General features: G+C 40.5%; 2 protein-coding genes across 2 annotated transcripts; both read left to right on the forward strand.

Moving 5' to 3' along the window:
* Positions 1–736: 736 nt before the first annotated feature.
* eef1b2 (eukaryotic translation elongation factor 1 beta 2) lies at positions 737–4,008 on the forward strand (the record flags this gene model as incomplete). Its single annotated transcript, NM_001200587.1, is given in 6 exon segments — positions 737–844; positions 1,959–2,081; positions 2,278–2,413; positions 2,637–2,700; positions 2,989–3,114; positions 3,810–4,008. Coding segments are annotated over 6 exon segments (684 nt in total). The 3' UTR covers positions 3,965–4,008.
* Positions 4,009–4,365: 357 nt separating this feature from the next.
* Positions 4,366–11,098, forward strand: zdbf2 (zinc finger, DBF-type containing 2). The gene is made up of 7 exons (XM_017481369.3): positions 4,366–4,707; positions 5,723–5,826; positions 5,921–5,965; positions 6,338–6,371; positions 6,731–6,830; positions 7,392–7,522; positions 8,407–11,098. The coding sequence occupies exons 3-7, from the start codon at positions 5,929–5,931 to the stop codon at positions 10,718–10,720; spliced, it is 2,616 nt and encodes an 871-aa protein (XP_017336858.1). The 5' UTR covers positions 4,366–4,707; positions 5,723–5,826; positions 5,921–5,928; the 3' UTR covers positions 10,721–11,098.
* Positions 11,099–11,164: the final 66 nt, after the last annotated feature.

Here is an 11,164-nt window from a genome sequence, read left to right on the forward strand (position 1 = left end):
ATACGCTTCCCACCTGTATTCTGTCGACTCCAGTATTAGGCGCGATGATTGGATAGTCCTTCACGCTCACAGTCGGTAATAGTATTTCAGTGGTAGATTGCGTTTTTTGTTGGACTGAACAGCCAATCCTAACAGGTTTTATTGACTACGAGTGGGACAAAAAAAAATACACGTTTCGTGAAGACGGAAATTGATCATTTAAATTTAAAGGTAAAAACAAAAACACGTGTCGTTACAATTTGGATTAAAATAGTGAATAACAGTTATATAAATAACAATTATTTCCTAAAAACTATTAATTATGAGCTGCTCGTTTGAACTCTGACCTAAAGCGTCACTTCCGTTGATTTGCTTTCTCTTCGAATTGAAAATAAAATACATTTTATAACTTGATGTTAACTTAGTATCAGCTATGTCGGGGGGATAATTCCTCAATGATATTATTTTATTTTCATGTCTTATAAAAGTTCACGATAAATATTAGTTCACGAGTCCATACGTTTCGAGTTTAATTCTGAGCACCATGTGACCTTTGAGAGGAAAAGAAAACGACATTTTTGCTTAGTTAAGATCATTTTGACGTTTTTAAATGTTAGAAAAGTGTAACGTGTATGAGACAAAAGGAAAAGGAGGGGGAGGAGGAGGAGGGGTCATGTCGTCAAGCGGTATAAAGGCTTTTACGTGTTCCTTTCTCGTTCCTTCGCTCTTCCTCTAAGCCGCCGTGCTGTCCTGTGTCCACGTGGTCTTCAGAGAGTCTTTCAACAATGGGCTTTGGTGATCTGAAAACTCCGGCAGGCCTTAAAGTCTTAAATGACTTTTTGGCAGATAAGAGCTATATCGAGGGGTGAGTCACTTTAAACGGGTTTTGATCCTGCTTTGGTTATTTGTTAGCGCACTAACTAACAGGCCTCTACCTGCGCCACCGTGCAAGACTGGTATGCGCGTATATTCGGGGTTTTACGACAAACGCAGGCTTGGAGATGGGGGGGAAAGCCTGTTCTCGTTTAAAAAGCTCGCCAAAAACGCAGACTTTATTTGATATTGCTATTTATAATGTAACGTGTAGAAATTTAATAGTTAATAAACTATTCTTTATATTTTAATTTAAACATGGCAGCTTCGTCTAGCGGCTGGCAGGTCACGTAAAACCGTGTATATACGCGCCACCCTTTATCTTGTTTCTGCCGCTTGTACATAACCTAATTCACAATTTATTACTCTTGTTCTTTTACTCAGTTGTATGTGTATATATTGTCATAGCCATTCCTTATATCGTCGAATGCATATTATATAAATATTATAATAAAAAAAATTTAATCTGCAAGCATGTATTAGGAGTGCAGATACACATGTGCAAAAGCATTTAAGTAAGTTATTAGCACTGAAAACAATACACAAGCAACTTTCAGTAGAAAGTAACTGGTTGTATTGGGTATTTATTGCTAACCCGTGTAAGATCTTCAAATTATACTTGTTCCTTAGAAAACACCACTGACACAGAGACATTACATTCAAGATGACTATGTTGCAGATGTGTGGGGTTTGTTTGTTTTTAGTGACTCAGTAATTTGCAGTTATTTCAGGTGTGATCACATGATCAAGTTTTCTATTTATTTTTCTACATGGTCTCCAACTTTAAACAAATTTATATTGATTTTAATAATAATAATACAGTCGTGATTGCTACCTGAATTCCAACCCCAAGCAAGTCTAACTCGCACCTCTCCATACCGCTATAAATACATGACGTAGATCAACTACACCATTTGTTAATCATAGAATACCCATGGTTGAAGGTTCTGACAGCCCAAGTTTTATTCAGTGGAATCACCATTAAAGGAGAGCTTCAAAAAACAATTTTTCTTTTGCTTCTAATTAACGTGAACATACAGCTACACAAAAGTTTGGGGAGATGTGTTGATTGTACTAATCAGTTACTATTGCTTTTTGTCTTGTAGCTACGTACCATCCCAGGCTGATGTCGCTGTATTTGATGCGCTGTCTGGTGCTCCACCTACAGACCTGTGCCATGCTCTTCGCTGGTTCAACCATATCAAGTCTTACCAGAAAGAGAAGGCCAGGTATATCTTATTGTTTCATGGCACAATGAATTAAGGCTAGAGTCATCCCTGGTTTGTGATGAGTTTATCACCATCTTTCGCCTGAGTAGATGATGTACAATCATTTAAACACTGATGTACCTGGGAGGCAGTTGACTCCTTATGTGCCCCATGTGTATGAATGTAGAACTTACTCTGCCTTGTCTGACTACTTCAGCCTCCCAGGAGTGAAGAAGCCTCTGGGTCAGTATGGTCCTGTTGGTGTGGAGGACACGACCAGTGGTTCCGCTCCTGTGAAAGAAGAAGAGGAGGACGATGATGACATTGATCTGTTCGGTTCTGATGAAGAGGAGGTCAGTTTGATGGCATTTAAGCTCATCTACTGGTTGCGTGATGAGTTATTTTCTCACCATCTTTCGGCTGACGTTGTGATGGACCTTTTCATACCTGATTACCAGTCTTTGTCGAAATGGTCAGTTTAGACCTCAGAGTGAACTAATGTTTTTTTTTTTTTTTCCACTGTGAAAAATGAACTAATGTCTTTCCCCCTGACCCACCCACCCCCGACCTTCATAGGATGAGGAGACCAAGAGAATCAAGGAGGAGAGACTAGCAGCCTACAATGAAAAGAAGTCTAAAAGTATGTGTTTTGTGTTCACTTTGTTGTGCATTACAGATTCAGTCTAACAGTTTTATAGTTGCATTTTAACATCGGAGATTTCAAACGGTTCCCTGATGGAACAATTTTTGGCTGGCTAGTGTAATGATGATCATCTTATCACCATCTTTCGGCTGATGCATAGAATGATGGACCCTCATATTCCTACCTGAATTCTAGCCAGTTTCCTACTTGTCTGTATTCCTGCTTTGTGTGAGTATGGTATTTCCATGTCTGATTATTTATTTATTTTTTTAAATGCTCCTATAGAGCCCGCCCTTATCGCAAAGTCCTCCATCCTTCTGGACGTCAAGCCTTGGGATGACGAAACGGATATGTCTAAGCTTGAGGAGTGCGTTCGCAGCATCGAGTTGGACGGTCTGGTTTGGGGCCAGTGTAAGTCTGCTGTTTCTTAATTTGGATTTTTGCTAATCTGGACAATGAAAAGCTATCTTGTCGTCTTTATTTTTTTTTTATTATTTTTTTTTTTTTAAATAGCATTACATGCATTACTTACAATACAGGTTCCCAACCCTGTTCGTGGACCAGACTTGTATGTTTTAGTGTTTTTCCCTGACTCAACTGGTCAGTCCCTCCAGGATTTTGAGGTGTTTTTGCAATGGTGCAATTTTATGCAAAATCAAGCGCTTGCAATATTAATTTTTCATTAACTTAGATTTTCTGCAGATTTGAGCCATGACATGTCATGTGATGTCATCATAACGCACATTCAGTCCTCTTCGGTTCATGTGCAGCTGACGGGTCTCATTTAACAACAAACATTACTGTGAAAGACCGTGCAAAACAATTTTGTGCGTTTTGCAATTTTGACAATTCAAGTAATTCTCTGCAAATTGTACTGCCCCCCCCCCCCCCCCCTTCAAAATTGCACTGCAAAGTCGGATATTTTTGACCACAACCATAAAAAAAAAACAACTGAAATCCTGTAGGGACTGATTACCAGTCCATCCTGAGTTGAAGTCTATGTATTAAAGCTGGGAAACCATTAAAATGTACAGGACCAGGGTACTCCAGGAACCTGTGTCTTGCATGTGAACCTGTTCTGAATAACTGTTTTTATTGCCTCACAGCCAAATTTGTGCCTGTCGGCTATGGCATTAAGAAGCTGCAGATCGCGTGCGTGGTAGAAGACGACAAAGTCGGAACCGATCAGCTGGAAGAGCTGATCACTGCTTTTGAAGACTACGTGCAGTCCATGGACGTTGCGGCTTTCAACAAGATTTAAAACCTCACAGTGAAATGCCTTGCACAATAAAATAGCACTTAAAATTTGTGTTTCTTTGTGTTTTCAATCAATCCAGCTTGGTCTGAAAATGTCCAAAGCACAGGATGGGCTGGTTAAGCTGATGGTCTTTCTTTTCCAGCTTCCCTGTACTTTTTATAATTTGACTAGTATGATCGAGACATTCTAATTACCTTGCTGTTCTACGATCTTAAAATGACTTGTCTATGATGATGTGCTAGTAGCAGTAGTGATTTTTCTCACTGAACCAGTTTGGCCAGCCCACCAGGCTGTTCCGTTTTTTAGGTAGTGACTGGTAGCTTGGTAATCAAAACCGGATATTTCAGCAGGGCAGGAAGATATTTACTAAATTTATATATATATATAATTGGTAAAATATAGCGCACACACAGTGAAGGGAGGGATTTTCTTGACTGATGTTTATGGCGAAATGGTGGTACCCCTATTATTTAATGGGGTAAATAGAAACTGACTGATTACTCAGGCCTCCTCTGCCATGGAATAAAAATGGAATGTTTTAAGGATGTGGTAACAGGCCCGGAAATCTCATTTTCATGGCAAACATTTGACTCGAGTAAAAGTTTTTTTTTTTGTTTTTTTTTTTTCGTTGTTAAATCCTGTGAGGACCAAGGCGGGTTCCCGCGCTTTCTATTGACGTCACGCCCCGGAAAGAGCTGCGCCAAATACGGATGCCGATGGGATCTGAAAGTAGCATTTTCAATCAGGTGAAAGCAAGTACAGAACTCGCGTTAATATTTTTGCAGATATTTTTATTTTTTTATTCATGTGCGCTTTAAATAACTCATGTCATTGCTTGGTCTGGCCACATGACGAATTCCCAAAAATGAATAAATCGCTAGACTTGTCGTTTGTGCTACCTGCCAGTAGCTTGCTAGTAGCTAATATAGCTGAAACATCTGTTTGTGTTCTTAGTTCCGTTTTTTGACTGATTATATATGTATTAAGAAAAAGTCAAATATTGATTACCGTAACCAGGGAGATGAATGTGTTTAGGATATATCTAGCTAACCAGACTGGTCTTTCAGTTGATTCGAGCTAAACAATGTCCGCGTCCCAAATTGCTTCTCTCTACGTATACAAGCGCATTATAGTGGGGGTGTGTAGCGGGTTTGTGCACCCTACATAGTGCACTATATATCCAGGATGATGTATTTGGGCGGAAGCGCGCAGGCCAAGGTTAGCTGGCTAACCGAGCTAACTTGCCTTTTTTCTCCCTCTCTTAGTGTTTGTGTGGCAAAACAAGTTGACCAATTGAATTTCTACAGCATGTTAAATTGTCAATAAAGCGCCAAAAATTTTCCAAAACAATGGGAATACTTTTTGGGAAGTATCAGCACGTTTCAGGAAGAAAAGAAAAGAAAGTTTAATTTTCATGAGGCGAAAGTTGTGCGAAATGTGCAATATGGAAATGTAATGTGTTAAACAATAAAGACTGTTCTGTTGCGTCATTTACATTTACATTCATGGCATTTGGTATACGCCCTTATCCAGAGCGACTTACAGTTATCTCATTCATTCAACTGAGCAATTGAGGGTTAGGGGCCTTGCTCAAGGGCCCAACAGTGGTACCTTGGCAGTGCTGACGCTTGAACTCCTGACCTTCAGTAACCCTGAGCCACCACTGGCTCCATTTGAGAAAGTCTCCTGAGAAATGTGAACGCCCCGAAATTCTCCAACATTTCCTTATGGTCGCTTTTTGTCTGTGTTGCTTCCTTTCAGATGCGAGCTTTAAATGATCTCAGTGTTATCTGGTATCTTTGACGTGTTTTTCTGCAGTTATGTGATTTGAAATCCCTGTGAAGTTCCCCACCTCTCCTCCTGAGGTGAGTGTACTGGATCACCCCACTCAGATTTCGCTTTCTTTTAGACCTTTTTCACATTCTGTCACAGAGAAAACTTAACTATTGGTGTTTTCAGACAGTAATATGCCTCTGGAGGAGGGACCCACACCCACTGCTGGAAGTATGAACCATACAGTGATTTCTTTCACTTTGTCGTTTTAATGTCAACATTTATTTCATTTATTCGGTGGCCTGGGAAAACCCTTCACATGACGAATTCGTTGACATTTTCTACTATATATAGTTGTAAAAACTACAAGCTTTCCCGAACAGAAATATTTCTATTTTCTATCTCATCCAGAAGTAATATATGTAATATATTTAAATATGTTTACCTCCAAAAGTGAAAAGCTGTTGTGTTTAGTTTTGTTTGTTTGTTTTATGCTGCAGTGACATCTGATGGGTTTTCCCAGATCTCCAAACAATAAGGAAAATGCTTGTATGCAACTTAAATATTATTATTAATTTTTAACATTCTAATTTTAATTTGTAGATGCAGATAGGGAGCAAACCAACATGGCCAGCAGGTGAGTTTGTGTGATCACACAATAAACAAAACAAAGATCTATTTTGTTTCTGCTTGGCGTTGACCCTAGACGTAGTTTCGCGAGCAGTTTTGCAACATGGCCAAGAACTACATGCTTTAACAGGAAGGGATAATATCCTGGATACGGTCACAGTAGAAACGCATGCAACACTCGCCAGGTTTAAAGTGGTTACTGACGATGAATGCACTCTAGATGGATTACCGGTTGTACTTATCAGAAGTTTTTTTGGGGGGGTTTTTGTTTTTTTAAATAGGAACCATTCATATTTTTAGCTTAGTGTGCACTGGTCATGTTTAAGGTTAAGAATTTGTTCATTTTCTGTTCTCTTGACGACATAGGCCCAGCAGCTTGGAACAGCCTGTCGCTGGTCCCTCAAACCCTTCACAGCGACAGGGCTTCTGCAGCTACTGTCAGGTCGTGTATAACAGCATAGAGCAGGTATATTACCTCGTTCTTCTCTTCTGTGTAGTGTTGCTTTTAACCACCAAGCAGGGAGGGTAAAGGCTTCCTCCGAGACACGTAAAGCCAGCCAGCCACATCTTTTCAAACTGCTGCTCCTGCTGCATCACATGGCAGCGTAACACACCCTATTTATATTATTTTTATTATTATTTATATATATATAATAAAATTTTATATATATAGAATCTATTGTTCTTTACAATAAAGTGGCACACAGAAAATATTTAACTCTTATATTTCAACTTTATATTGATTGGTGCTTGTTCTAACATGTGGGGTTCTTAATGATATTTTAATAATAAACCAGATTGATGTAAATTAACAAGCAGCTGCAAACTCAGTATGCATCTGAATATGCTGAACTTGGAACATTACACACATTGTAATGGTTTAAACATAATCTGTGATGTATACTTTTGAATAAATGAGACCTCGTTGAGGCCCCATCATCCTATGTTGTTTTGTAGCTATGTTCTTAGTAGTTCGTTAAATGTACATTGAAACTAACCTACCATTTTCTTTTGTGGAACTCTGTAGCACATCCAGAGCACCCGGCACAGAGAAGTGGTGGTACGAGCAGCGAGGACAAATGTGTCCTCTGGAAGCCTGCTGGAGAGATTCCTCCAGGACGTGCTTCATCACCATCCTCATGGCTACAACGACACACGGTGTGCCTGATAACTCATTCAAAATTCAAAGCCGTTTCATTTCAGCGTCACGGGTGAGCTGTATGAACTCGGGTCGGATTTGATGTTTTCCAGTCCGATAAAAATGCTGTTTAAATGTGAAGTGCTTCAGTAAAAAAAATAAAACATTTTAAAGCTTAGTAGTTTTCCATGAAAACAATATTAAATGGGTATCCTCATCTACGGACATGCAAGGTTTCAGTAATGGAAAAGAAAAATACTATTTCCTAGTATTGCAAATAGCTAAATGGAATCTGTGCCACCCTACGTGTGATGTTTCCTTGAAACCACCAAACAGTATTCACAAGACATTTATTTATTTATTTGTTTGTTTGTTTGTTTGTTATAATTTTTCTGCGTTCAAGGCTAATTCTTTATGGAGACTATACATTTTCATCAAATTCTGTTGATTATAAAGACAATATATGGTTATGTGATTAATTGTAGTCTCAAACAGCTACAGTAAAAGTTTAAAAAATAAACTTAAGAATGAATAAAGCTGAATGTAGACTTGGTGTCAGTTTAAAAGTGTCCTGACAGCTTTCAGGATTAATATTTGCATGGAATTCCTCATTTAAAAAATCTAAAATGCGTTCTCAAGCTTACTTTGTTGAAAGAACTCGACAGTACTTTTGATGTTTGATATTTAAGTTATCGTTTCTTAGTTTTCTACATTAGGTTAGTTTTGCCTGGTGAGATATATTGTATATGGCATACTTTTTGGTTTACCAGTATTCATTCGTAATCTTAATGTCTTTGTAATTAACATCTTACACTAATCTTATAATATTTGTCTTAATAAATATTGCAGTCTTCAAGCAACACTAATTTTACACTGTTCATTTTTCATTTTTCTCTCTGTTTAGTCCTTCCCATGCTGACTTACCTTGCCTGAGTACGTTACCGGTTCCAAGAGAAGTATTATCAGAATTGTACTGTAGATCAGAGGACAACGGGCTCTCTGTTGGGACCAGAGAGGAAATGCTCAGCTCTGATGAAGAATCCTGTCAGATGGTGAAAGTTGAACCCACCACCACATGTAGTATGAGTCAAGAACAAGCAAGCACTTCTGTAGCTATGCCATTGGGTATTGCGATAGAAACAAGTGCACAAACCAGCCTTAAAACAGTAAAAATGAAAGTTGAACCCCCATTCCCTGAAAGGTATTCCCCCACACAGGGGTTCTTACATAGGACTAGTAGCGAATCTGGTATAGACAAACAACACACCTCAAAACTGTTGCCACACACAGTAACTTCACAAATCCAACAGACTTGTAGCTCACAGACTCCTGGATCCCAGAAGTTCCAGCACAGGAAAGCACACAGAAAAACAAATAGACATCGAGAAGACAATGATTCAAGCCCAGGCACCCCTGCATCACCAGTCACAAAGTGCATTACCTCAAAAGCCCAGCATGGGCACTTGCAGCTAGCTAGGACTGCAGTGCTACCACCCTGGAAGGGGCCACACAGGGAACGGGCATCCAGCGAAAAGTCAGACCAAATACGTGAGGTAATCGAAGAGGTTATCGAGCGGCACTGCTATGGTCGTAGTCCTAAACCCAACCAGGAGGACGAAAGTGTTTTCCACCTGAGCTTGCAGTCCACTGAGTCTAAAGACAGTGATGAATGGGACAACACCTTTCAGGCAGCTTTGCAAAAAACCACAACCGAGGATAAACGTCTCGCATGCCTTACGCAGGTACATATAAACCTTGAGGACCAAGGGTACAAAGCCCAGCTGGACACAGCTCTGAATACTGTGTTGGAAAGTGAGAAGATGGAGCCTGGGGAAGCTAAAGAGAACGAGGCTGACGAGATCATTCCAGATCTTCCTCACATACCACCATCTTTTGTGGGAAAGACGTGGGCACAAGTAAGGTATGAGGATGACTTGAAGATAGAATGCCTGGTGAGAGAGTTCCGACAGGGCCGCTTTCGTTGCTATTTTGACAGTGAGTCGTTGGCTAATTTTGGGAAGCACCACAGGAAAGATAAAAAGAGGCGGAATCAAGAGGAAAACCTGGCTGATTTTGATCGTAAAGATGTTTTGCCTCTTATTGAGCATCATGAGGAGGACTCAAAACACCTACCTGTGTTTAGGAAGACTAGGCATCGAATATACCGCATGGCATCACGCTGTCAAGTGGTGAAGGTGAGCCACGGAACGCAAACTGCACCCTTGAACTGCCCTGTAGTGCGAAGGAAAACGTTACCAGAAACTGCCACCTTGCTCAGTATCTGTGAGACTCAGAAGGACCCGAGTCCTGAGAGGACACCAGACATGAAAACAAGAATGTGTGCACTCAAGCTCCCTGCATCTTATTGTAAGATTATGAGTCCTCTACAGCCTAAAACTGTGGTTTACGTTCTTTCCTCCCCAGATGGTGGACAGGGTTCCTTTAAGCCCACTCCAGCTAAAAGAGTGGGTAGAAAGCGGAAATCAAGTGATGAGGAATGTACGCTTAAATACAAATACAAAAAGACTCCTCTCAAGTATTATGACCCCCTGACCAACAGAATACTTAAGACTCCACCTAGAGGGATGCCCTCAACCCCTACTACAAAGTCTTTCTCCCATGTTAGACAGTTATTCCGTAGCCTCAGTCCAGACATCAACAAGGAACTCCACGGTCCAGCGCAGGGACGATCACCTCGAGGCTCTAGAAAGGGTCGGGGTGAGAGTAGTATGGCAGACCTTTGCGCTTCTACCTCTGGCTCTTGGTTGGACAGTGGGGGCCCCTCTGAGCCCGGCTCTTCTGTTTCCAGCAGGAAGGGCCTGTTCAGCCGATCCTCCATCTCCAGCAGCAGCTGTTTCCTCCTTGGACAGATAAGGTCCTCTGCATCCCACACAGGCAGCTCCTCGAGAGCAAAACCTCCTTCCCATACAGACGGTTCTCTTAAGGTTCCAGGGACTAAGCCAAAAGCTGACCACGCACAGGCAACTATGGACCAACCAGCAAGCAGACGCCGCAAAGCGGGGCAGAGAGTTGCAAAAAAAGCTCTGACTCCTGCAAAGAAACCATCCTCACCTCCTTACAGGACCAAGCGGAAGTCAGCCAAAGCCAGGGCAAGGTCTAGGACTGTTCTCCAGCGTAAGGTCAACACCTGTAATGCTTCAGGATGCAGAATGTCCACCCGGAACAAAAACTCGACCAGGGCTTCACCCAGATCATAAACATCTCGCCCCCTCACTGTATCCACTGGATTCACAACTTAGCAGCGTACCCCATCGGGTTCGGTGCCATTAAGCTGTTAAATTAAAAGCCAGCATTTTAGCTTAACCTCTTTTATATGCGCGATGAAGAGACGTGTAGGCAAAGAGCAAAATTCGTTCTCTATCGATTATTATATAATTTTGCACAGCTGGATTTTTAGGTGGAATTCATGTTGTCTGTATTTCTTGTTTTCTAGTCAAATCAATCTTCTTCTTCTTCTTTTTTTTTTTTTTTTAATGGTCAAAGGGAATATTTTAAAAAGTTTTTTAATGAATATTTTTGTCCAGCGGTTAAATATTTAATAATGATTGCACATTAAAGTTTATTATATAAATATATCTCTTTTGCATTGTCTTTCTTTGACATTTCCACTTCTCTGAACGTCCTTCCCCACCTGACCCTTA

This window comes from Ictalurus punctatus, chromosome 12 (genome assembly GCF_001660625.3).
Source record: "Ictalurus punctatus breed USDA103 chromosome 12, Coco_2.0, whole genome shotgun sequence".
Classification (NCBI taxonomy): domain Eukaryota; kingdom Metazoa; phylum Chordata; class Actinopteri; order Siluriformes; family Ictaluridae; genus Ictalurus; species Ictalurus punctatus.